Genomic DNA, 27,624 nt, shown 5'->3' on the forward strand with positions numbered 1-27,624 from the left:
CTCGGAGCTGGCAATAGAGTTATGGCTCTTCATTCCTCCCCTCCCATTCATGCGAGACAGCCCGGGCTGCCACTGTCAGTCCTGGGGGTCCAGTGGACAGGGCCACCGAGAGACTGGGCCGGGGCCCCGCCCTCACCACTCCCCCCTCCACCCCCCCCCCCAAGATTGCCGCAGCCACTGCTCTGCCCTCCACCCCCCCCGAGGTCACCGCCACTCCCCCTCTCTGTCCACCACCAGGCTGGGCCCCCTGCATTGAAATCGCAGTCTCACCTCCATGAAAGCAGCGCTGCAGGCAGCAGAACGCCTCCCTTCAGCCCTCCTTCCCTCCTTGTGTCCCGCCCTCGTGGAAGTTACGTCAGACGAGGGCGGGACACAAGGAGGGCCAAAGGGAGGCATTCTGCTGCCTGCAGCGCTGCTTTCACAGAGGTGAGACTGCGATTTCAATGCAGGGGGCAGACGGTCGACGACGGATGGCGGGTGGGACTGCGGCGCCGGGCCCCCCTTGGAGGCCCGGAGAATTTTGTCCTCCCCTGCCCCCCTCTCTCATCAACTATGCCAGGGGACCCCTGGACCCCCCCCCCAATGGCTGAAGCCTAGTGCTCCCCAAGCCTGCCCCCGGACAGTGGTCCCCAACCCCTCCCCTGACACGAGAGGTCAGGTGGACCTCTAGGCCCCCTAACCCCCTAACCCCCCACACACAAAAAATAATCCCCTGATGGCTCAGTGGGCTACATAACCCCACCACCCTGGTGATCTAGTGGCCCCTCACCCCCCCGGTACCTTGTAGTAAGTAGTGACGAGGAGGGAGTAGCACTCCCTTCATTTTCCAGCGCCATGCTGCAAGAAGGAGGGAGTGCTACTCCCTCCTTGTCACTACTTACTATAAGGTACGGGGGGATGAGGGGCTGCTCACCACCAGGGCAGATGGGGGTTTAGGGGGCCTAGAGGCCTGCCAGACCTCCAGCCCCACATGGTAATGTTCAGGGGGACATGTGGGGGCTTCGGGGTTTCCACAGATCTCCAGCTCCTGTGTTTGACACGTCCGGGCTTTTGATAACCCGGACCTGTCAAACAAGTGCAGGTGGATTGTGCCTCAGCACAATCCTCCTGCACTTTCCCCCGATGATCAATGCTAATAGCATGCCTAAATTTGCGTTGATCATTGAGGAGTTAATTCCCTGCGCAGTTCCAGCGCTATTTTTAGGGTGCTGTTTCAGAACAGCAGGTGGAATTGATCATCGTGGCCCTAGAGCACACATCTGTACCATACACGGGTTATATACGGTCTGTGCTGGGGCTGGTGGTTGGGAGGCGGGACTAGTGCTGGGCAGACTTATACGGTCTGTGCCAGAGCCGGTGGTGGGTGGCAGGGATAGTGCTGGGCAGACTTATATGGTCTGTGCCAGAGCTGCTGGTTGGGAGGCGGGGTTGGTGGTTGGGAGGCGGGGATAGTGCTGGGCAGACTTATACGGTCTGTGCCAGAGCCGGTGGTGGGTGGCAGGGATAGTGCTGGGCAGACTTAGTACATAAGTACATAAGTACATAAGTAATGCCATACTGGGAAAAGACCAAGGGTCCATCGAGCCCAGCATCCTGTCCACGACAGCGGCCAATCCAGGCCAAGGGCACCTGGCAAGCTTCCCAAACGTACAAACATTCTATACATGTTATTCCTGGAATTTTGGATTTTTCCAAGTCCGTTTAGTAGCGGTTTATGGACTTGTCCTTTAGGAAACCGTCCAACCCCTTTTTAAACTCTGCTAAGCTAACCGCCTTCACCACTTTCTCCGGCAACGAATTCCAGAGTTTAATTACACGTTGGGTGAAGAAAAAGTTTCTCCGATTTGTTTTAAATTTACTACACTGTAGTTTCATCGCATGCCTCCTAGTCCTAGTATTTTTGGAAAGCGTGAACAGACGCTTCACATCCACCTGTTCCACTCCACTCATTATTTTATATACCTCTATCATGTCTCCCCTCAGCCGTCTCTTCTCCAAGCTGTATAGCCCTAGCCTCCTTAGTCTTTCTTCATAGGGAAGTCGTCCCATCCCCGCTATCATTTTAGTCGCCCTTCGCTGCACCTTTTCCAATTCTACTATATCTTTCTTGAGATGCGGCGACCAGAATTGAACACAATACTCGAGGTGCGGTCGCACAATGGAGCGATACAATGGCATTATAACATCCTCACACCTGTTTTCCATACCTTTCCTAATAATACCCAACATTCTATTCGCTTTCTTAGCCGCAGCAGCACACTGAGCAGAAGGTTTCAGTGTGTTATTGACGACGACACCCAGATCCCTTTCTTGGTCCGTAACTCCTAACGTGGAACCTTGCATGACGTAGCTATAATTCGTGTTCTTTTTTCCCACATGCATCACCTTGCACTTGCTCACATTAAACATCATCTGCCATTTAGCCGCCCAGTCTCCCAGTCTCGTAAGGTCCTCTTGTAATTTTTCACAATCCTGTCGTGATTTAACGACTTTGAATAACTTTGTGTCATCAGCAAATTTAATTACCTCGCTAGTTACTCCCATCTCTAAATCATTTATAAATATATTAAAAAGCAGCGGTCCTAGCACGGACCCCTGAGGAACCCCACTAACTACCCTTCTCCATTGTGAATACTGCCCATTTAACCCCACTCTCTGCTTCCTATCCTTCAACCAGTTTTTAATCCACAATAGGACATTTCCTCCTATCCCATGACCCTCCAATTTCCTCTGTAGCCTTTCATGAGGTACCTTGTCAAACGCCTTTTGAAAATCCAGATACACAATATCAACCGACTCCCCTTTGTCCACATGTTTGTTCACTCCTTCAAAGAATTGAAGTAAATTGGTCAGGCAAGATTTCCCCACACAAAAGCCATGCTGACTTGGCCTCAGTAATCCATGTCCTTGGATGTGCTCTGTAATTTTGTTTTTAATAATAGCCTCTACCATTTTCCCAGGCACCGACGTTAGACTCACCGGTCTATAATTTCCCGGATCTCCCCTGGAGCCTTTTTTAAAAATGGGCGTTACATTGGCCACCCTCCAATCTTCCGGTACCACGCTCGATTTTAAGGATAAGTTGCATATCACTAGCAGTAGCTCCGCAAGCTCGTTTTTCAGTTCTATCAGTACTCTAGGATGAATACCATCCGGTCCAGGAGATTTGCTACTCTTCAGTTTGCCGAACTGCCCCATTACGTCCTCCAGGTTTACCGTGAAGTCAGTAAGTTTCTCCGACTCGTCCGCTTGAAATACCATTTCCGACACCGGTAACCCACCCAAATCTTCCTCGGTGAAGACCGAAGCAAAGAATTCATTCAGTCTCTCCGCTACGTCTTTGTCTTCCTTGATCGCCCCTTTTACCCCTCGGTCATCCAGCGGCCCAACCGATTCTTTTGCCGGCTTCCTGCTTTTAATATACCGAAAAAAAAATTTTACTATGTTTTTTTGCCTCTAATGCTATCTTTTTTTCATACTCCCTCTTGGCCTTCTTAATCTGCGCCTTGCATTTGCTTTGACACTCCTTATGCTGTTTCTTGTTATTTTCAGACGGTTCCTTCTTCCATTTTCTGAAGGCGTTTCTTTTAGCCCTAATAGCTTCCTTCACCTCACTTTTCAACCAGGCCGGGTGTCTTTTGGACTTCCGTCTTTCTTTTCTAATTTGCGGAATATGTATGGCCTGGGCCTCCAGGATGGTATTTTTGAACAGCGTCCACGCCTGTTGTACAGTTTTTACTCTCTCAGTTGCCCCCCTAAGTTTTTTTTTTACCGTTCTTCTCATTTTATCATAGTCTCCTTTTTTAAAGTTAAACGCTAACGTATTTGACTTTCTGTGTACAGTTACTTCAAGGTCGATGTCAAAACTGATCATATTATGGTCACTGTTATCAAGCGGCCCCAGTACCATAACGTCCCTCACCAGATCATGCGCTCCACTAAAGACCAAGTCTAGAATTTTTCCTTCTCTCGTCGGCTCCTGCACCAGTTGCTCCATAAAGCTGTCCTTGATTTCATCAAGGAATTGTATCTCTGTAGCGTGTCCCGATGTTACATTTAACCAGTCTATATTTGGATAATTGAAGTCACCCATTATTATCACATTGCCCATTTTGTTCGCGTCTCTGATTTCTTTTATCATTTCTGTGTCTACCTGCTCATCCTGGCGAGGCGGACGGTAGTACACTCCTATCACCATTTTTTTCCCTTTTATACATGGAATTTCAACCCACAGTGATTCAAAGGTGTGATTTGTGTCCTGCTGAATTTGTAATCTATCTGAGTCAAGGCTCTCGTTAATATACAATGCTACCCCTCCACCAGTCCGGTCCACCCTATCATTACGATATACTTTGTACCCCGGTATGACAGTGTCCCACTGGTTATCCTCCTTCCACCAGGTCTCAGTAATGCCTATTATATCCAATTTTTCATTTAGTGCAATATATTCCAACTCTCCCATCTTATTTCTTAGACTCCTAGCATTTGCATATAGACATTTCAGAGTATGTTTGTTGTTCTTATTTGCATGATGCTTAGTACCTGACACTATTGATTTGACATCTTTTGTCTGATCTATAGTTGTATTTAAGGGCACCTGGCCTACCACGGTCTGTTGTGTAACCTCACTATCCAGAAACCCTATTTTCCCTGTTTGTGAGGTATCTTTGCAAGATACCTTTTCCCGAACCATGCGCTTTTGAGCGACTGTCGGCCTTCCCCCCATTTCTAGTTTAAAAGCTGCTCTATCTCCTTTTTAAATGCCGACGCTAGCAGCCTGGTCCCACCCTGGTTAAGATGGAGCCCATCCTTTCGGAATAGGCTCCCCCTTCCCCAGAATGTTGCCCAGTTCCTAACAAATCTAAAACCCTCCTCCCTGCACCATCGTCTCATCCACGCATTGAGACTCTGGAGCTCTGCCTGTCTCTTGGGCCCTGCACGTGGAACAGGTAGCATTTCAGAAAATGCTACCCTAGAGGATCTGGATTTGAGCTTTCTACCTAAGAGCCTAAATTTGGCTTCCAGAACCTCTCTCCCACATTTTCCTATGTCATTGGTACCCACATGTACCAAGACAGCAGACTCCTCCCCAGCACTATCTAAAATCCTATCTAAGTGACGCGTGAGGTCCGCCACCTTCGCACCAGGCAGGCAAGTCACCAGGTGATCCTCACGTCCACCAGCCACCCAGCTATCTATATGCCTAATGATCGAATCACCAACTACAACAGCTGTCCTAACCTTTCCCTCCCGGGCAGCACTTGGAGACATATCCTCAGTGCGAGAGGATAGTACATCCCCTGGTGGGCAGGTCCTGGCTACAGGAGTACTTCCTACTTCACCAGGGTGATGCTCTCCTTCTAGGAGACCTCCCTCCTCCAAGGTAGCACAAGGGCTACTAGACTGGAGGTGGGACCTCTCTACAACATCCCTGTAGGTCTCCTCTATGTACCTCTCTGTCTCCCTCAGCTCCACCAAGTCTGCTACTCTAGCCTCAAGAGAACGGACATGTTCTCTAAGAGCTAGGAGCTCTTTGCATCGGGCGCAAACATATGACATCTCACCAACTGGAAGATAATCATACATGTGACAATCAATGCAAAAGACTGGATAGCACCCCTCTCGCTGCTGGACTGCTGACTCCATCTTAGTGTTTTTGAGTTTTCCAATATTTTAAAACTTGCTACAGTATTAAGGATATTAGCCTAATATAAAAGTGTCTTTTACTTTATATAGTGTATTGTATGATTTATTTAGTATTTCCTTCTTAGATAGTAATGAAATGTATTTAAAACTCTATAAGAGCACTCCTTGCTTGTTACCCTAATTACAATAACTGACTATAAATGAGGAGTTGTCCTAGGGGTGGGTGGGAATACTAAATTAGATCCTGCAGTGGCTGTTAGATTCTATCTGTTAATGCTGTGGTGCAAGGCTTTTAAAACTAAGTGGAAAAGACTATGGAGATTAGCTGTTTTCTGTTAGCTGTTGAAATTTGCTTTTTAAGTTTGCCTAACACTAACCTACAATTCCTCCTTTAAACCCCAATCTTTAAGTTCCCAAAGCACAAGCAAAGTAGCGTTCACTTACCAGAGAAATGTCCTCTTCTCTCAGAACTTATACGGTCTGTGCCAGAGCTGGTGGTTGGGAGGCGGGGTTGGTGGTTGGGAGGCGGGGATAGGGCTGGCCAGACTTATACGGTCTGTGCACTGAAGAGGACAGTAGAAATAAAAAAAGTAGCACATATGAATTTATCTTCTTGGGCAGACTGGATGGACCGTGCAGGTCTTTTTCTGCCGTCATCTACTATGTATGTTACAAAACCTCTCATAATTGCTGATAGTGCAGCTGCACTTTACACCACCTCAAGAGGAGGTGTTAATTGCAGATGCGCTTCACATGGCCACAGTACTGACAGAAAGGACCATTTTAACAGATTCCCCCTGATCAGTTCAGTACATCATCTTACTCTCCGGATCCAATCTCTACCCATATCCAAGCCCCACCCATGTGTTCAAAATCCTCCTTTTTCCAATTTGCCCTGCCCCCCTATCAACAATGGAACTTACCTGGAGGTGTTCTCTGGCATTCCAGTGGGCTAAGATGGTAGTGACCCCCCTCTATTCCTGCCACATCAGGCTTCAGGCAGCAAAATGATCACCATGATCCCTACTAGTAGTCTCACAGTACTACCACTAGGGAGCACCTAGGAGTTATAGCATCCATTTTGCTGCATGGAGCCAGACAGGGCAGAAGCAGAGGAGAACCACTCTCACCCCAGCCCTCTAAACCATTAGGAAACACCTCTGGGTAAGTCATGGGTGGATAAGATCATGAGGTGTGGGAGAATGTGCTGAGATGATCAGGAAAATCAGAATGGGCATGAGGTTGTGAGGGAAATCAGATGTGGTTGTCAGTGGAGGTGGGGTTTAGGGAGAAGATGTGCCACTGCAGCAGAGCTTCTTTTTTTTTTTTAATTGGTGAATGGGCCCATGGTGCCATACGATAAGTATATGCCCTGTGCAGTAAACGCACAGCAGACGCTGGGCATGACCCCTGTGTTTATTACACAGGCTTTGCACTGTGCATGCTATGTGCAAAACCTTATTCCAGTTTAGTAAAAGGGTCCCTATGTAGCACTAAATAAAAGCTGACTTTTAACTGGTTAAAAAAAAAAGATGAAATACTGCTTTACGTTTAAATCTTTTTATTGACTGGAAGATCAATACAAACAAGCATAAAACTTCAACATGAACACCGTACAAGAAAATCATCCAGCATTCCCACAGTCGTCAATGAATTTTTCTTTTATCCCCAAACACCCCAACCCCCCACCAGTCCCTATTTCCTCTAATTATAATTCCACAATTCTTATTGAGGTCAAATCAAAATATTACAACAATCCCATAAATACTATGACCTCCATGGCTACAACAAATTGACCAAAGAAAAGAAATATTGTCATTCAACTTTTAGCAATTTCCCCCTCCCCCAAACCCCCTGCCCTCTCTCACCAAGTAGGTACAGGTAACTGAAATAATAAATTAAATTTTTTTAAAAAAGGAAACCTTTCCTTCCACTCACATCCCCTTCTTCCCCCCCCCCCCCCCCCCCCCCCCCCCCGTCAAGAGCACCGAGATCCAGGTCCCCCAAATCCAGTAATCGCAAACGATTTAAAATAAAGCTTCGTGTCTTGGGAGATAAAGAAAAAATATATGGTTCCCAAACTGCCAAGAAATCCTTCCGGCATCTAGGGGATAAACACACTGTTCTACCCTCCCAGAGCATATGTTGATGTAATAAGTTACGCCAGCCCCAAAAAGAAGGGGCCTCAGACGAAGTCCATACCTTGAGAACTGCTTTCCTGCCCAGGAGGATGAAATACTGCTTTAAAAGGTTCAATATTAAAAAAAAATTTAAAAAGTGTCTCCAAAACATTTTGCAAAAGGAGAATGTTTACACCTTCCATTTCAGTTTTAAGTAAGATAATGGTTTCTATACTCATAGTTCCAAACACATAAAAACCTCCAGACCTTAGCAAAGAAATATTATTAGTTTGATATTCAAAAGCAATTATGTATTGGGAGGGTGAGTGGCGGCATCGGCTTTGAGCCCCTCTGCCCCCCCCCCCCCCCACACAATAACTCTCCTCCGGCACTCCACCCACCACTCACCACCTGGCTCTCCCCTGTGGGTTCTGCAGCCAAAATGACTGTGGATATTTCGCTACAGCTTCATGACTGCCGCAGTAGTCCCAGTGGCCATTTTGGGATTGGAAGTAGCATAAACAAGACCAATCTCTAGTTGTTCCTGATAATGTGGAACCAGCAGGGACAAGAGTGACTGGGTATCGCTCTTGCCCTGAAGATCCACTGGACCACCAGGAGGTTTAAAGGAAGGCCTGGGGACGGCCTTTGAGTGGTGGGAAGGAAGGAGGGGGGCACCAGGAGTGATCTTGGGGGGGGGGGGGGGCAACGACAGCAGCAAAAGTGATCCTGAGGGGGAGGGGACCACTGAGAGTGATTGTGGGGGGAGAGGGGATTCATTTTTGGCAGAAACCAAACTGCAAATTTTGGTTGCTGGTTCAGTTTTGGTCAAAACCGAGAATCCCGATTTCAACTGGCTTCTACATCGACTACACAAGTGCTTTAAAAAACACTGCCAGTTCTATGGATAAATTTGGTTGTTTTATATGTAGAATGGACAGATTTATCCATCCAGAAAACACATATGGTCTGGGGGTGTGATGAAGCTAGTAAAAAAAAAGTTATACATTTACCACTGAAATTCAACCACCAACATTTAAGTGCCGAGAAGGTGTAAATAACCAGAATAGCAGCATATATATGTGCACATATGCGAGTAAATGCCAGGCGGTGAGAGTCTGATAGGTACTGAGGGGGAGAGGGATCTTGGGGTGATAGTAACCGAGGATCTGAAAGCGATGAAACAGTGTGACAAGGCGGTGGCCGTAGCGAGAAGGTTGCCAGGCTGTATAGAGAGAGGTGTGATCAGCAGAAGAAAGGAAGTGTTGATGCCCCTGTACACGTCGTTGGTGAGGCCCCACCTGGAGTATTGTGTTCAGTTTTGGAGGCCGTAACTTGCGAAGGATGTTAAAAAATGGAAGCGGTGCAAAGAAAAGCTACGAAAATGGTATGGGATTTGCGTTCCAAGACATATGAAGAGAGACTTGCTGACCTGAACATGTATACTCTGGAGGAAAGGAGGAACAGAGGTGATATGATACAGACGTTCAAATATTTGAAAGGTATTAATCCGCAAATAAATCTTTTCCGGAGATGGGAAGGCGGTAGAACGAGAGGACATGAAATGAGGTTGAAGGGGGGCAGCCTCAGGAAAGATGTCAGGAAGTATTTTTTCACAGAGAGGGTGGTGGATGCTTGGAATGCCCTCCCGCGGGAGGTGGTGGAGATGAAAACAGTAACGGAATTCAAACATGCGTGGGATATACATAAAGGAATCCTGTGCAGAAGGAATGGATCCTCAGAAGCTTAGCCGAAACTGGGTGGCGGAGCAGGTGGGGGGAAGAGGAGTTGGTGGTTGGGAGGCGAGGATAGTGGAGGGCATACTTATACGGTCTGTGCCAGAGCCCGTGATGGGAGGCAGGACTGGTGGCTGGGAGGCGGGAAGTACTGCTGGGCAGACTTGTACGGTTTGTGCCCTGAATAAGGCAGGTACAATTCAAGGTAAGGTATACACATATGTTTATCTTGTTGGGCAGACTGGATGGACCGTGCAGGTCTTTTTCTGCCGTCATCTACTATGTTACTCACTATTCTATAAAATGGCACCAAAATGCTATGGCACATAATTTAAAGGTAGGTATGGGTGAAACCTGGATGAAGCTGTGTAAACAGTTACACTTGTAAGCTACAGACTTCTATAATTTATGTGCATTTTCCAATAATCTAGGCAAAAGCAATTACACCAGCTTAAGTAAGTGGTCAAGCCTAAAATATACATGCATATTTGCCTTCTTTCCTTTATAAAATAGGCTCTAAATAGGCACTCCTTAATAGAATTACCCTCTAAAGCTTTTTTTCACATTAGTCTGTTTTATATGCAGAAAACCTTTCTATAAAATTGTGCAACCACACATACGCGTAAAAAGTAGGCACATAGAACAAGTGTATCTATTTCTTTTATGCCATCTGTTCACAGGTATTCCTATTGACCTAGTTTGGGAACACGGAGGTTTAATTGTTATATACCTGCATATTTTATAAAATATGAAGGTACATGCATAGCAGCTCATTTTATAGAGGACTTTTTGTACATGGAAGGCCTCTTATAAAATTACCTCACATGCCAAAGTATGAACGGTGCAATTAAGCACACACTTTAGAGCCAGCATGGTCAGAGGAGGTCTTTTGGCTAGTGTGGGCGGAGTCATAATTTAAAAGCATATCATATAAAATGTGCACTAACATTTATGTTTCTCCGGAGGAGACGTAAATATCTGCGGTTTCAATCTAACTGTTATTTCTGCAGGATTTGTGCTAGTAGTTTAAAACGAATAGGCACATATATGGCTTTCTACTGGCCTTCACATTTCGGCAATGAGTTATAAAATTATCTTCATAGATAAACCATTTACACATTTTTTAATGCAAGTATAAATATGTGCAAAAGCATTTGTGCAATACTGAGACTGGTTCTGGGATCCTATGTTATAAAAGGAGTATAGATGTCTATCCTGCTTATTTTCGAAGGAGAAGGGCGCCCATCTTCCGACACAAATCGGGAGATGGGTGTCCTTCTCCTAAGGTCGCCCAAATCGGCATATTCGAAAGCCGATTTTGGGCATCCTCAACTGCTTTCTGTCGCAGGGACGACCAAAGTTCAAGGGGGCGTATCGGCAGTGTACCGAAGGCGGGACGGGGCGTGGTTAAAAGATGGGTGTCCTCGTCCGATAATGGAAAAAAGAAGGACATCCCTCGCGAGCATTTGGCCAACTTTACTTGGTCCATTTTTCTTCACGACCAAGCATCAAAAAGGTGCCCGAACTGACAAGATGACCACCGGAGGGAATCGGGGATGACCTCCCCTGACTTCCCCAGTGGTCACTAACCACATCCCACCCCAAAAAAGACTTCAAAAACTTTTGTCTTTTTTTTCTTTATATAGAGTATGTCCTTCGTTAGACCTCCGTCCCTGCGACGGCAGTTGAGGACGTCCAAAATGTGGATGTTTCTGTGAGAAGGACATCCATGCCTTTGTTATGCCTCTGACACCCTCTTTATTTATTTATTTGGATTTTGGATCACAAGTAGCAGCAGTGGGATTTGAACTGGCCACCTCCGGATTGCAAGACCAGTGCTCTAACCACTCTGCCACTCCTCCATTCCACTCCACTCCCTTGAAATTTGACCATCCCTGTGGGGGGGTGGGGCAGTATGCAGGTCCCTGGGGGAGGGAGGTATGTGTGTGTCAGCGGAGGCATAATGAAGGCGTGGACGTCCTTCAAAATTTTGGACATCCTCAACTGCCCCCCACAGGGATGGCCAAATTTCAAGGGAGTGGAGTACAGTGGCAGAGTGGCCTAGTGGTTAGAGCACTGGTCTTGCAATCTAGAGGTGGCAGGTTCAAATCCCACTGCTGCTACTTGTGATCCAAAATCCAAATAAATAAATAAATAAATAAATAAAGAGGGTGTCGGAGGCATAGCAAAGGCATGGACATCCTTCTCACAGAAACATCCACATTTTGGACGTCCTCAACTGCTGTCACAGGGAAGGGCGTCCTCAACTGCAGTCGCTTCCCCTCCTTCATGCATGCCCGTTCGTTTCCGGATCAGTAAGGGAAGGGCTTTTTCCATTCAGTTAGTGGGACCAGTGCACTACAAATGCTGGCTTCTCCCATGACCAAATGGCTTGGATTTTGTTGTTTCTGAGATGGGCATCCTCGCTTTCCATTATCGCCAGAAGCTGGGGACGACCATCTCTAAGGTTGACCTAAATTTCATGATTTGGGCGTCCCCGACCGTATTATTGAAACCAAAGATGGACGTCCATCTTGTTTCGATAATACAGGTTGCCCTGCCCCTTTATGGGCACCCCCATTCGATTATCCCCCTCCATGTTGCCTTTATTTATTTATTTATTTGTTACATTTGTATCCCACATTATCCCACCTCTTTGCAGGCTCAATGTGGCTTACAATTCGTCATGGATATTGAAATAGAAGAGAGTATACATTTGGCTTTACAGAGTGTTTTGGGTTACATGAAGATGAAATACATGATAGTGTAAGAGCAGAAGGCATTATAAGATAATGCTGGATGTATTAAGGTTGTACAGTTACATGTGTTGTTCATTGTGATAAATCTTGTCAAAGAGATAAGTTTTTAATGCTTTACGGAAGTTGGTCAATTCATAGACCGTTTTCAGGTGACGTGGCAACGCGTTCCAGAACTGCGTGCTCATGTAGGAGAAGGTTGATGAGTGCATTAGTTTGTATTTCAGGCCTTTGCACTTAGGGGGATGAAGATTGAGGAATGTACGAGAAGATTTCTTTGCGTTCCTGGGTGGTAGGTCTATTAGGTCCGACATGTAAGCTGGGGTGTCGCCATGGATGATTTTATGGACTAGGGTGCAAAGCTTGAATGTGATCCGTTCTTTAAGTGGGAGCCAGTGTAGTTTTTCACTTAAAGGTTTTGCGCTTTCGTATTTTGGTTTGCCGAATATTAGTCTGGCTGCCGTGTTCTGGGCAGTCTGAAGATTTTTAAGTATTTGTTCTTTGCAATCAGCGTAAAGTGAATTACAGTAGTCCAGATGACTGAGTACTAGTGTTTGTACCAGATTGCGGAAAACAGTCCTTGGAAAGTATGGTTTGATTCTTTTTAGTTTCCACATTGAGTGAAACATCTTTTTAGTTATGTTTTTCGCATGGTTCTCAAGTGTGAGGTGTCGATCAATAGTGACTCCAAGAATTTTTAGGGTGTCCGAGATTAGTAGATTTAGTTTAGGTGTGTTGATGGTGGTAAATTTGTTCTTATTGTATTGTGAGGTGAGTACTAGGCACTGGGTTTTTTCTGCATTGAGTTTCAGCCCCTATTTTGGACTTCTCATATAGCTGTCCTGTTATATATAATATTACTCCCTAAATGTGTAACTTATGTGCTGACTGGTAAACATTGGTAACCTTTAACCTTTTAGTCTAAACGTATAAAAATATATGTGGCTTTTCAAAGCCAGCACTTACATGGAGAGTGTCACTGAAAATATAACTTTAAACATTTAAGTTAGACATGTAGAGGGTAATATTACAACAAGCTACCTAAGTATTTTATAAAGTATGTGTTTAAAAGTATGTGGTGTACCCCATGGCTCAGTGCTTTCCCCTTTATTATTTAATCTGTATATCTTAGCCCTTCTCACACAAGATTTGATCATTACAGCATATTTCTTTACGGACGATAACTAACTAATTACCTTTGTAGACTGTGATCTTCCAGATATCTCTAGCTTCAATAATGGCTTAGACAGGACAACATCATGGTTATATAAACATCTACTGAAATTAAATCCCACAAAACATAGGGCAATATGGATTAAGGGATTCCTTCCTGCTCTTGTACGGTCACCAACTATATTAGGAAACACTTTACCTATTGAGACATCTATAAAAATATTGGGAGTCGAAATTATTTTTTGAAACACACACTGCATCTGTCATCAAGTTGTTTTGCTTCTTTTTGCTTTATTAGATCAGTTAGACCTTACACTGACCAACCATCTTTGAATAAATTTGCTCATGCTTGAATAAATTTGTTCATGCATTAGTCTTTACTAAGTTTGACTATTGCAATTCTTTATTCAAGGGTCTCCCGCAGCACACTATTAATCGATTACAATTAACTCAAAACTCTGCAATCAGATTTATTAAGAGAGTTAGCAAATACGACCATCAGGCTTATTTTCGAAAGAGAAGGACGCCCATCTTTCGACACAAATCACAAGATGGGCGTCCTTCTCACAGTGTCGCCCAAATCGGCATAATTGAAAGCCAATTTTGGGCGTCTCCAACTGCTTTCCATCGCGGGGATGACCAAAGTTCACAGGGGCGTGTCGGAGGCGTAGCGAAGGCGGGACTGGAGCAGGACTAACATATGAACGTCCTCGACCCATAATCGAAAAAAGAAGGGCGTCCATGATGAGCACTTGGACAACTTTACTTGGTCTATTTTTTGTTATAACCAAGCCACAAAAAGGTGCCCAAACTGTTACACTTGTGGTGGTAAATGTGAGCCCTCCAAAACCCACCACAAACCCACTGTACCCACATCTAGGTGCCCCCCTTCACCCATAAAGGCTATGGTAGTGGTGTACAGTTGTGGGGAGTGGGTTTTGGGGGGCTCAGCACACACGGTAAGGGAGCTATGCACCCGGGAGCAATTTCTGAAGTCCACTGCAGTGCCCCCTAGGTTTCCCAGTTGGTGTCCTGGCATGTGAGGGGGGACCAGTGCACTACGAATGCTGGCTCCTCCCAAGATCAAAGGGCTTGGATTTGGTCGTTTCTGAGATGGGCGTCCTCAGTTTGCATTATCGCCGAAAATCAGAAATGACCAAGTCTAAGGATGACCATCTGTAAGGTCGACCTAAATTTCACGATTTGGGCATCCCCGACCGTATTATCGAAACGAAACATGGACGTCCATCTTGTTTCCATCTTGTTTCGGTAATACGGGTTTCCCCGTCCCTTCATGGGGACGTCCTGCGAGGACGTCCTTAGAAAAACATGGGCATCCCTTTCAATTATGCCCCTCCATGTAACATAGTAGTAACATAGTAAATGACGGCAGAAAAAGACTTGCATGGTCCATCCAGTCTGCCCAACAAGATAAACTCATATGTGCTACTTTTTGTGTATACCCTACTTTGATTTGTACCTGTCCTCTTCAGGGCACAGACCATATAAGTCTGCCCAGCACTATCCCCGCCTTCCAACCACCAGCCCCGCCTCCCACCACCGGCTCTGGCACAGACCGTATAAGTCTGCCCAGCACTATCCCCGCCTCCCGCCACCGGCTCTGCCACCCAATCTCGGCTAAGCTCCTTAGGATCCATTACTGAAAGAGGAACACTGTGGCTTTGTTTTTATCAAACAAAATGTAAAATTTAGGTCCTGACCCCCAAACCATTCTATTAAGGACTGCTGCATTATTTATCGAAGATGCTTGTACCATATTATCCAACTAGAACACTTAGGTCTCAAGGTCAAAATTGAATAGTCATTCCTCCCATTTTTTGTGCAACATTAGACATCACTGAAGATTTTTTTTGGCCCCAACATTGTGGAATTTCCTCCCTCAAGAATTATAAACAGAATCACGACTACAACCTTTAAGAAAGGATTAAATTATCTTTTTTTAGGATGACCCCTGTGGCATCTTCAAAAATCTTAAGCAGCACAGGTCTGGGGATGGAATTACACAGGGCCGTGCCTAGGGTCTCTGGTGCCCCCCTGCAGACTATCAGTTGGCGCTCCCCCCCACCCCCACCCCGTGTGGCACGATGCAAAGGAAATAGGAGCTGAAAGATGGAGTGCATCTTTGTGGGATTGCTCAACAAATAGAGGGTTTACAACCACTTAGCTTTTCATGCTTTCATAATTTTTTATGATTTTTAACTGTGAAAAAGATCACTCACCACTTGCCACACTGACAGGAATTGTCAGCAATATTCTTAGAAACAAAATTGCTATCCATTGCAAAATAAGATAGCAGATGTAAATTCTCAAAGTGGACATATTCCAAACACTAAAATGAAAATAAAATTATTTTTTTTCTACCTTTGTTGTCTGGTGACTTTCTTTTTCTGATCATGCTGGCCCAGTATCTGATTCTGCTGCTATCTGTCTTCTTAACTCCGTTTCCAGGGCTTCCTTTCCATTTATTTCTTTACTTTCCTCCTTTCTTCTTCATTTCTTGCTCTATATTCATAAGTAAAGCTGGGTCCTCCGCAGACTTGACTGTCCAGTGGATCCAGCTTCTATTTTCTCCATCCATGTGCAGTTTTTCTCCTCTCTTCCTTTTCCCTCATCTCATCTCCTTCCTCTCTCTTCCCTCCCCACCATCCATGCCCAGCATTTCTTCTCTCTCCCTTCCCCTCCATCCATATGCATCTCCTTCCTCTGTCTTCCCTTCCCTCCATCCATGTCCAACAATTCTCCTCTCTCCCCTCCATGTCCAGCAATTTCTCCTCTCTCCCTGGGCCCTGTCCTCCCATCCATGTCCATCCTTGTCCCTCTCTGCTCCTCCCTCCTCCATCCATATCCAGCAATTCTCCTCTCTCCCCTCCCCTCCATTTCCATCAATTTCTCCTCTCTCCCTGGGCCCTGTCCTCCCATCCATGTCCATCCATGTCCCTCTCTGCCCTTCCCTCCTCCATCCATATCCAGCAATTCTCCTCTCAACCCTCCCCTCCATTTCCAGCAATTTCTCCTCTCTCCCTGGGCCCTGCCCTCCCATCCATGTCCATCCTTGTCCCTCTCTAACCTTCCCTCCTCCATCCATATCCAGCAATTCTCCTCTCTCCCCTCCCCTCCATTTCCAGCAATTTCTCCTCTCTCCCTGGGCCCTGCCCTTCCCATCCATGTCCATCTTTGTCCCTCTCTAACCTTCCCTCCTCCATCCATATCCAGCAATTCTCCTCTCTCCTCTCCCCTCCATTTCCAGCTATTTCTCCTCTCCCTGGGCCCTGCCCTCCCATCCATGTCCCTCTCTGCCCTTCTCTTACCTCAGCTCCGCGCTGCCCTGGGGGCTTTAAATCTTTTACCTCCGACGGTTGCAGCAGCTGAGCAGCGTCAGTGAAAGTGCTGCCGACATCTCCAGCCTTCCCTTCGCGCTCGCTCGTTCGTTCCCTCAGTGTCCCGCCCTTGCAAGGAAATGACGTCAGAAGAAGGTGGGACACTGAGGAAACGAACGAGTGAGCGCAAAGGGAGGGCTGGAGACGTCAGCAGCGCTTTCACTGACGCTGCTCAGCTGCTGCGACCGTCGGAGGTAAAAGATTTAAAGCCCCCATGGCGGCGCGGAGCTGAGGTAAGCGGTGAGGGTAAGCACCGTGGCAGCACCCTGCAGAGGTCGGCGCCCCCCCTGCAATGCTTACCCCGCTTACCGTGATAGCACGGCCCTGGAATTACATTATCAGACCATTTGATGATTGTTTATACATTTGTTGGACTATTTTTTTATTATTATTTGTGCATGTCTTGCTTTATGCTGTAGTTTTTCAGCTGAATCAATTAAGTAAACCGTTTTGATTTGGTAACCACTGAGGAGGACAGTATATACTACTACTACTTATCATTTCTATAGCGCTACTAGACATATGCAGCGCTGTACACTGGACATAAAGAGACAGTCCCTGCTCGACAGAACTTACAATCTAATTACGACAGACAAACAGGAAAAATAACTGATAAGGGAATTACTAAGGTGAGAATGATAAAACATGGGTACTGAACAAGTGAGTAAGGGTTAGGAGTTAAAAGCAGCATGAAAAATGTGGGCTTTTAGCCTAGATTTGGAAACGGCCAGTATATCAAAATGTTATACACAAATAAATAATAACTGCACCCACGTTCCACACCATTCTCTGCCCCTGAACAGGCCTACAAAGAAGTCACATAAAATTGTGCCTTCATGGAATTGCGCATACTGTTATGCAAGTAGTCCCTGGGGTAACTGTATGAAAGCTATTTTACCAGCACAAAAAGGCCTTTACGTGCAAAAAATACTTTACAAAATTATCCCTTTAAAGTTAAACAGCTGCTGCACCACTAAATATTTACTTCTATATATCGTTTTAGTTGAAAAAAATCTATAAATATAAACCAGTACAAAGCAAGCAATGGATTCATTTCTTTTAAAATTATTTTTAGCCATTTCCAATTAGAAAATCACACTTGCTAAACCAAAATAAAGGCCTATGGATTTTATATAGCATATATGGTATCAAAAGCACTAAACAATTTTATTCACACAAAACTGGAGTATACCTTATCATTGGTATATCTGGTCCATGGATTATGAACAAGTTTATACAATTACCCCCTGCATACTAAGCCAGGCAAGTGGCTGGTGGTGCAGTAATGCCGACACAGCCCATTCACTTTGAATGGGCTGTGCTGGCATTGCCGCGCGGCTTAGTAAATAGGGGGGTAAAATTGTTATATAAATATTTTACCCGTATCCAAAGTGATACAACTGAATAACTTTAAAATGCAAGACATTACAATCTGTATTACACACATTTCAAATAAAAGTCTAAAGCAAACAAATTCACACGTAGCTGAATATTCTTCCCATTTTTTTGCTTAACAATCCTTATTTCACTGTCACTATCTGATTGATATTTTATGTTAATAGAAAAGAAAAAAACCCATGAGAAACTAACTTAACATTGCTCTGAGAACCAAGAGGAAGTGCTGGAAATTAACATATCTGCAAAGATAAATTACAACTCTGTAGGGGCCATTAATTAAATGTATTCACTCTGAAAGCGAAGAAAGAAAACAGTAACAAATACTCTAGTATTAAATACCTTTCTTGAAAGGAATACAAAAATACGTATTGAGCACAGACTAGTCTACATCCCAGCTACATAAGCAACAAGAGATACACCACTTTGTTTCTTCAAGACTCTTTTATGTATTATGTCTGCCCTTTTAGTGACAACTTCTATTGTCTGGTCTCTAAGTAGCCCTACTGAGAGCAGCTGTACAAGCTAATTTGTGGTTCACTGAGATGTCAATTGAGTCTTAGCCCAGAAAATAACAGCTGCAAAACAATACCTGGCTTTGGTTCTAAGGTGTAGTAAAATTTAGGCAGTGATCTTGAATTATTTTATTTTTATATTTGTAAACTGTCTTACCTGAAAATGTACAATCAATTTACATCACATATGTATAACCCATAGAGGCATATTTTCAAAGCACTTTGGGAGGCTAAGTTCCATAGGTTTCTATGGAACTTTGGGAGGCTAAGTGCTTTGAAAATGAGCCTCATAGTCAATTCAACAACAACACAAACATACTGAAATTAAATCCAGTTCAAATAATTTAGAAAGAAGCTACTTTACCTTAGTAATGGACTTTCTTCACAGGATGAAAAACTAGCTTCAGAACCAGTTCTATTGTTGACCTTTGTCTTGGAGTTACTGCTCACAGGATTCAAGCCTATTATGAAAACATGATTCACTTCATAAGTTTTACATGCATCTATTAAAATAAATCTACAAAACATGCAACATAGGTGTGACTGCCGGTTGCAAAAACTGCTGTTCTGTTGTAAAGTGAAGTTACTTACCTGTAGCAGGTGATCTCCAAGGGCAGCAGGCCAAGTATTCTCACAGCTGGGTGATGTCATCTGATGGATCCCAGTGTGGATGCTGACTAGCGAGATGTATGCAGAAATTTCTAGCAACATCCCACCCCATATGCACAGGTGCCTTCCCGCCTGAAGTGCAAGCGCAGGTCCCTCAGTCATGTAAAATACCTAAAGAATACAACTCTCAGGGGACGTGGGAGGGTACGTGAGAATACAAGGACTGCTGTTTTTGAAGAACACTTGCTACTGGTGAATAACTTCAATTGTTCCAAGGACAGCCAGGCCAGCTGTATTCACAGCTGGGAATCCCTAGTTACTAGGCTCACCTATACAACAACACTAGGATAATAGGGACACATGGAGGGGCATAATTGAAAGGGGCGCCCAAGTTTTCCTGAGGACATCCTTGCAGGATGTCCCGGCGAAGGGGCGGGGAAACCCATATTATCGAAACAAGATGGGCATCCATCTTTCATTTCGATAATACGGTCGGGGACGCCCAAATCGCGAAATTTAGGTCAACATTAGAGATGGTCGTCCTAAGAGATGGTCATCCCTGATTTTCGGCAATAATGGAAACCGAGGACGGCCATCTCAGAAACGACCAAATCCAAGCCATTTGGTCGTGGGAGGAGCCAGCATTCATAGTGCACTGGTCCCCCTGACATGCCAGGCCACCAACCAAGCACCCTAGGGGGCACTGCGGTGGACTTCAGAAATTGCTCTCAGGTGCATAGCTCCCTTACCTTGTGTGCTGAGCCCCCCAAAACCCACTCCCCAGAACTGTACACCACTACCATAGCCCTTACGGGTGAAGGGGGCACCTACATGTGGGTACAGTGGGTTTGTGGTGGGTTTTGAAGGGCTCACATTTACCACGACAAGTGTAACAGGTAGGGGTGGGATGGGCCTGGGTCAATCTGCCTGACGTGCAGTGCACCCACTAAAACTGCTCCAGGGACCTGCATAGTGCTCTCATGGAGCTGGGTATGAAATCTGAGGCTGGCAAAAAATATTTTTAAAGTTTTTTTTTTCAGGGTGGGAGGGGGGTTAGTGACCACTGGGGAGTAAGGAGAGGTCATCCCCGATTTACTCCGGTGGTCATCTAGTCAGTTTGGGCACCTTTCTGAGGCTTGGTCGCAAAAAAAATGGACCAAGTAAAGTCGGCTAAGTGCTCGTCAGGGACGCCCTTCTTTTTTCCATTATCGGCCAATGACGCCCATGTGTTAAGCACACCCCAGTCCCGTCTTTGCTATGATTCCGACACGCTCCCGGGAACTTTGGTCGTCCCCGCAACAGAAAGCAGTTGAGGATGCCCAAAAACGGCTTTCGATTATGTCGATTTGGGCGACCCTGGGAGAAGGACGCCTATCTCCCAATTTGTATTGAAAGATGGGCGCCCTTCTCTTTCGAAAATAAGCCTGCAAGTGTTCATCAGGGACGCCCTTCTTTTTTCCATTATGGGCCGAGGACGCCCATGTGTTAGGCACCCCCAGTCCCGCCTTCGCTACGCCTCCGACACGCCCCCGTGAACTTTGGTCGTCCCCGTGACGGAAAGCAGTTGAGGATGCCCAAAATTGGCTTTCAATTATGCAGATTTGGGCGACCCTGTGAGAAGGACGCCCATCTTCCGATTTGTGTCAAAAGATGGGCGCCCTTCTCTTTCTAAAATAAGCCTGTAAATGTCAAGGCTGCTAAGTCAAATAACCTGAAACTATTTATATATTAGTTGTGAAGGTGCAGTCTGGAACCAAAGAAACTGGGCCTTGGGGGGGGGGGGGGGTGGTAGAGTTAGATTCTAGACACTGAACAAATTTTGCAAGACTGTCTGACCAAACTGGCTGTCACGTCAGGCACCTGCTCAAGGCACTAAAGAAATGTGAATGTATGGACAGAAGACCACATCGCAGCTTTGCAAATCTCCTCTATAGAGACTGACCTCAAGTGGGTTACCAAAGTAGCCAAGGCCCTGACATTATGAGCCTTGATATGATCCTCTAGAGTCAGCCCAGCCTGGGCATGTGAAGGAGTTGCAATCTGCTAGCCGATTAGAAATTGTGCATTTGCTAATGGCTACCCTCAACTGGTTTAAGTAAAAAAAATTAAAAAAAACAGCCAGGTGGATTGTCTATGGGCTTTAGTCCACTCCAGATAGTAGGATAAGTCTCACTTGCAATCTAAGGTATGCAGTATCTTTCGTCAGAATGAGCATGTGGTTCTGGGAAAAATATTGGCAGAATGTTTTGACTAAGATGGAACTCCAGCTCTACTTTAGAGGTCCTTTTACTAAGAAGCATTAAAAAGTGGCCAGTGCTGTTGTTAGCGCGTGGGTTTCCTGCTCGTTGCGGTCACTTGTAGCGAGGCTGTAAGCGGCACCATGCTAATTTCCCAATTAGCGAGTGGCTATTTCTGCGTGAGCCCTTACTGCCACCTATCTTGTAGGTGCTAAGGACTCCTGCACTAATCCGGCAGCAAGCGGCAATTTACCTAACCTCTGCTTCCATACACGCCCCCCCCCTTGCTAAATTATAGTTGATATTTTTTAGCTCGGGATTGGCACGTGGTGATCCAGGAACTACCGCGCGATGCATGAGCATGTCCCACAGTAGTGCCTTTTCAGCAGAGCTATGCGTATATTAAAGCCTTTAGTAAACAGGCCCCTTAGGAAGCAACTTATGGTGCGTGTGGAGAACTACTCTATTGTGGCAAAAATTGATGGATCAGTTACTAGGGCCTGAAGCTCACTGACACAACTTTCCAGGTCAATTACTTCAGATGACAGGAATCAAGTGGCTCAAAAGGAGTTTTCATCAGCTGGGTGAGGACAACATTGAGATCCCATGACACAGCTGAAAGTCTGACAAGGGGCTCTGTCAATAGCAAACCTCTCATGAAGCGAACAACTAGAGGTTGTACAAAGATGGTCTTACCTCCTACATGAAGATTAGCATTAACTGCACTGAGACAAACCCTTACACAGTTTTCAAACCAGACTCAGAGAGATCCAGTAGGTATTTAAGCAGTTTCTGTGTAGGGAAAGTGAGAGGATCTAAGGGCCAGATGCACTAAACTTAACGAGCCAGTAGTAAACCATGGCATGTGTCACGTCTGTGGCCGTGACCTCTCTCAGACTCACCTTATTTCCTGTGGTCAGCTTCTGAGCTGGCTTCTGTCTGTTCTTTGTGAGTTAGTTCTGTCTCTGTCTCTGTGTGCTGGATGCATTGGACTGTCTGGTTACTGTCACCCGTTCCAGATTTCAGCCCAGTCCGGTCCGGATCTTCCAGACTGCCAGACTTGCTCTTTCTGTTTGAACCTACACAGCACCCTTAGTTTCCTGGTGATTGCTGCAGCTGAGCCTCAGCTGCTGCTGGGCTTATTAGCTAGTTTGAAACCTTTCTGCTTTGCCTTTGCATCGCCTTAGGCCCTGGTACGTTGGTGCTTGTTGCACTTTTGCTTAGTTTGGGTTCTTGTTTGAGATTCTTGTATGTTCTAGTTAGTCTGTGTGTAGTTTAGATTAGGTTGTTGCTTGTTCTCTAGTCTTGTCTCTGGCTTGTAGTTTTGTGTCTAGTCCTTGTCTGTATTTTAGTGGCTGCTTGCAGCTTTCAGTCCTGCCCTTTAGCTTTCCCTTCCTTGCCTTGCTGCCCCTGTATGTTCCTTTCCCCTCTGACCCTCAGTCCTGGTTCAGCCTAGTGGGTATCCAGTCCTGCCTTTCCCAGTAAGTCCTGTCGGCCACCAGTCAGGGGCTCAACTCCTGGTGAAAGGCAGCCAGTGCAGGTGAAGTTTAAGTGTGCCTGCTCTGCTTATTCCTACTTGTTTGCCCCTGCTGCAACTCCAGTCCAGTCCTGTTCTGCCTAGTCTCCGGTGTGGGGTGGTTTTGCCTGCCACTGCCGCTCCTCGGCAGTGGCCGAAGAGCTCACAAACCTAGTTCCAGCTTTGAAAACGTGACAGCATGCACTAAATGCTTCTCCGAGCCATTTTCCAATCACGGTAGCTGCTAAAGAAATCGGAATTCAGATGAGCAAATTAGTACCCCAATGTGTATAAATCATATTGTAATGAGATGCACTACCGTTTTCCGATTGCCTAACTGTGGAAAATCTAACGGGAGGTCTGTACCTCTCGTTGGGGCTGCGCAGCCTCTAAAAACTTCTATAAATGTAACAAAAAAAAATCAGGGAAAAAACCGTCCAACTGCTCGTCAGGGACGTCTAACACAAGCTAGACGTCTTCCTGCAGTTTTTGTGATGGGCGTCCTTCTTGGACGTGTTTTTCTTACCTGCAATTAGGAAGGACTTCTCTGAAGGAAAAAAAAAAGGACGTCCCTGTTTTTCTTACCTGCCTAAACTGACCACAACCACAGTTCTCTCAACAGTCCCCTCCAAGGTTGTTTTCAGCTTGTGCCCCCCCCCCCCCCCCCAAGATCGGGACGTGCGAGGACATCCAAATCAAAACTTTTTGGATGTCCCTCCCTCCAGGTCTCTCTCAGCCAATCACAGCGCTCAACTGGCCGACTGGCTTCCAAGAGAATAGAGAATGCAAGTAAGCTACAACGAGCAGCTCATTTGCATTCCCTTTCCTTGATGCATGGCCGTTCCCTACCGATTTGCTATGGAATCGGTAAGGGAAGTGCTCTTCCGAGGACCTTAGTGCATCTGCCCCTAAGATCTTTCCCTCACAGCAGACAGCAAACCTCCTTCACTTAAATGAATAATACCTCTTAGTGGAATCTTTCTTGGAAGCCAGCAAGATGCAAGTGATAGCCTCTGGTAAATCTACGGATTCAAATTCTATGCTCTAAACATCCAAGCTGTGAGGGCATAGGATTGGAAGTTGGGATGCAGAAGGGATCCTTCGTTCTGCGTGATGAAGATCAGAAAACATTCCAATCTCGATCTTCAGAGAGCGTAGGTCCCACATTGAGCAGTTGGTTTAGCATCTATAAAGATGTTCACAAATATGAAAAAAATTATGGTTGCCCTGAGGGGGAAATGCAGACACTTTGAAAACCAGTGGTCTCGAGTAACTTTCTGCTGAGATGTCTTGCTCCATTTTTTATTTCTCTTTTTCCAGGGACTGTATATTAACTCGCACACCATGTGACATCCATAATACACCTCACAGTTTGTTTTACATTTGATTGTGTTTCCTTATTATACCTTGCCTTACTTTACTACTTAGTTTCATACTAGGCTCTACTCAAACTACGCTATTATGTTCAGTTTTGCAGGGTTTTTTGGTGGGGAGGGGGGAAGGATTAAAAAGGGCAAATGGCAACAAAGATGTATAAATGACAAGTTTTGGAGAATTGGATGTTGTCTGGTTATTGAACTGCTGTTATGGATACTGATTATTCCACATTATGTTTTGTAAATATTTGCCATACTTTCTTAATAAACATTGAAATATATTTTTTTTAAATCAGTCCTTCTTATCTCGATGGACCTCACTGCAGCATTCGACGTGGTCGACCATCCAATTCTGCTCTCTCGTCTGTACCAGATAGGACCGCGGAGTGGACTATGCCTGGTTCACCTCTTACCTCTCTCATCGCTCCTACACGGTTCAATCATCCCCCTCAGACTCGGCTCCCTTTTCTTTACAATTCGGTGTGCTACAAGGTTCCATTTTATCATCTTTGTTATCCAATATTTTCCTAGAACCATTTTTACTACTAGTACAGTCCCTGGCTTTACTGCATTTGTTTACACAGATGACATTCAGCTGCTCTACGTCCTTGACCCCTAACCTCAAGATATCTCTATTCTTAATACCAAACTCACACACTTACCGACTGGCTTCGTGACAACTAGTTGGCTCTGAATCCTCAAAAATCTAACCTCCTCTTCAATGGCAATAAAGATATTTCTCTCGCTACACCTATCCTTCTTCGTGATACCCCATCCCATTGGTCTCCTGTATATGGATTCTAGGAGTTATTCTTGATGATAAGCTGACTTTTCACCAACGACGCTCTCCAGTTATCAGCCGCTCTTTCTACAAATTAAAGCTGATCCGCTCTATCCATAACCTGCTCCAGTCATCTGCACTCAATGTCCTTGTCCACTTAATCATCTCATAATCAGATTATTGCAATTCGCTCTACAAATCTCTTATGGACAAAGACACTTATCCAGAATACAGCTGTCAAATTATACATGGTGCCTGGAAGTTTGATCACATAACTCTCCTTCTGACATCATCCCACTGGCTCCTGATCCCTCATCACTGCATCTCCTACAAAACCTTAGTTCTGGTCTTTAAAATCTGAACTACAGGGGAACCAACCTTCCTAGCAAATCTGCTGTCTACTTATCTTCCTACTCGCTCCCTCCGTTCGTACACAACAACGTCTGTTCCCTCATGTAAATAAATCATTCATGCCACAATCAGGTGCTGTATCTTCTCAGTACAGGGCCCTGAGATCTGGAATCAGCTTCCTGAGCAATAACTATCCCGGTCATCCCTTGCCCGATTCCCCATCTTTTTCAAACAGCATACCTATGACACTTGCGGTAGTTTTAACAGCCTTGAGAAATTTCCTTTCCTTATGTGTGCTCCTATAACCCCCTGCTTTCCTTTTTAGATTATTTAGTTCCCCCCCCCCCCCCCCACCGCGCTAATATCTTGTCTGTTGTTTCCTCTGTTTTCTCATCTTTCTTTGTATAGACTGTAAGCCGCCCAGCTGGTATTACTGATGGGTGGGGTAGCAAGTTCTAAATAAACTTTAAACTTGTTGTGGCATACAGGGAATGTGTGATGCATTCTTAATATATCCCTTTACAAAGTCTTCAGCTGTCCTTTGAAGAAACAAGTGGGACAAGATTGAGGAGGAAGATTTATCAGCTACCATAACCAATATAGGAGTTTTAGGATGTTATGCAAATGACTGAGCAGTGGTAGAACATTCTGCGCTGAGGAAACTGGTTACAGTATTGGACAGCTCCACAGAAGAAGCACTGGCATTGCACTGATGCTTTTGCATGGAGGGAATCTAAGCGTCTCCATTTTATCAGGAGAGTTTACACTGGTCTGTTTGTGTTTAACTAGATCTTTGACTGGAGTTGATACATGCAACCCCTGCTCTGGTGGCTGCAGGTGCTCAAGATGCAGCTGCACTGTAAGCTTAGATGCCTCAAGGGTACTGAGCAACTCGACTCTTAGGGCTACTGTGTTGAGAGGTCAAAGGCTCTACCCATGGAAAATTCTTGACTGGTCTACACAAAGGATGATTTTTGCAAGACTTTTCCAAGAGCAACTTCTTTTTAACATTCAAGTGCTGAGTTGACCAAGATGATCTCTTCATGCCCATGGGGACATTTGAATACAATGGGGTCGATAGTCAGCAAGCGTTTTGCTGACTGCCACTGGCATTATGCCCAGAAATTCAATGCTAGACCATGTCCAGGCTTCAGCACTGAATTTCCAGGTTTCCGGAGCCAGCTAAACCATAGTCAGTTAAGTGTGATATTCAGCACTTAACCAGCTATGGGCACCACATAAAGATAGGACTAACTTTTATGTAGTCCTATTTATGTGGTGACCATGGCAGGTTAAGCGCTACATGCTGACAATTTAACCGGTCAGGAGCTATTTCTACCCCATTAAATCACTTCAAATTTCAACCCTAATGTTTACAGTACTTTCAGTTGTATTCGGAACCGAGGCACAAAATACATGTGGAGGCATATTTTCAAAGCACTTAGACTTACAAAGTTCCACATATTACTATGTAACTTTGTAAGTCTAAGTGCTTTGAAAATACGCCTCCATGTAAGTGCTTTGAAAATAAGTCTCTTGGTGTATGTGTTGAAATTCAGAATTTTTCTGCCACATCTTGGGTACAGACAAGCGCCTGGCTTAAGCAACATAATAAGAAGGAATAATATAATAAAGTCAACAAAAATCAATACTGGATAACAAAACACATCAGAGAGCTTTGTTTCATATGCAGCAGACTGGAAAAAATAAAACCGAGAAGCTGAGGAGACCACTGCATACAGGAAAAGCCAAATATGCTCAGAACTTTACATGATGTGTCTGATGCACACTTACTTGTGAGCCTAATGCAGTCCCCTTCTTGAAAACATAAAACATGCTTTACACACAAAAAAATGCTTTATAAAATTACCCCAAAAAGGCAAATATACTCCATGGTGTGCAAGAAGGGCTACAAGATTTGTGCCCAGTCCTTATTTCCAAGGCTCGTGTATTTTTTTCCATTACTGTGTGGCTTAGCTACAGGGGGGTCATGGGGGCCTGTCCCCCCCAATTGG

At 45.1% G+C, this 27,624-nt stretch overlaps 1 protein-coding gene across 2 annotated transcripts in view; it reads right to left on the reverse strand.

Annotated features, from left to right (window-relative positions):
* KIZ (kizuna centrosomal protein) overlaps window positions 1–27,624 on the reverse strand; it is a 304,318-nt gene that overhangs the window by 77,799 nt on the left and 198,895 nt on the right. Inside the window, exons 10-11 of one of the 2 annotated variants that reach the window (XM_030196224.1) lie at window positions 19,104–19,200; window positions 7,849–7,884 (exon numbers count right to left, since the gene is read on the reverse strand). In XM_030196224.1, coding sequence (XP_030052084.1) covers window positions 7,849–7,884; window positions 19,104–19,200 — 133 coding nt within the window. The remainder of the gene's footprint in view (window positions 1–7,848; window positions 7,885–19,103; window positions 19,201–27,624) is intronic. The other variant, XM_030196225.1, reaches the window with a different exon arrangement.

This window comes from Microcaecilia unicolor, chromosome 3, assembly GCF_901765095.1.
Source record: "Microcaecilia unicolor chromosome 3, aMicUni1.1, whole genome shotgun sequence".
NCBI classification, from domain to species: Eukaryota; Metazoa; Chordata; class Amphibia; order Gymnophiona; family Siphonopidae; genus Microcaecilia; species Microcaecilia unicolor.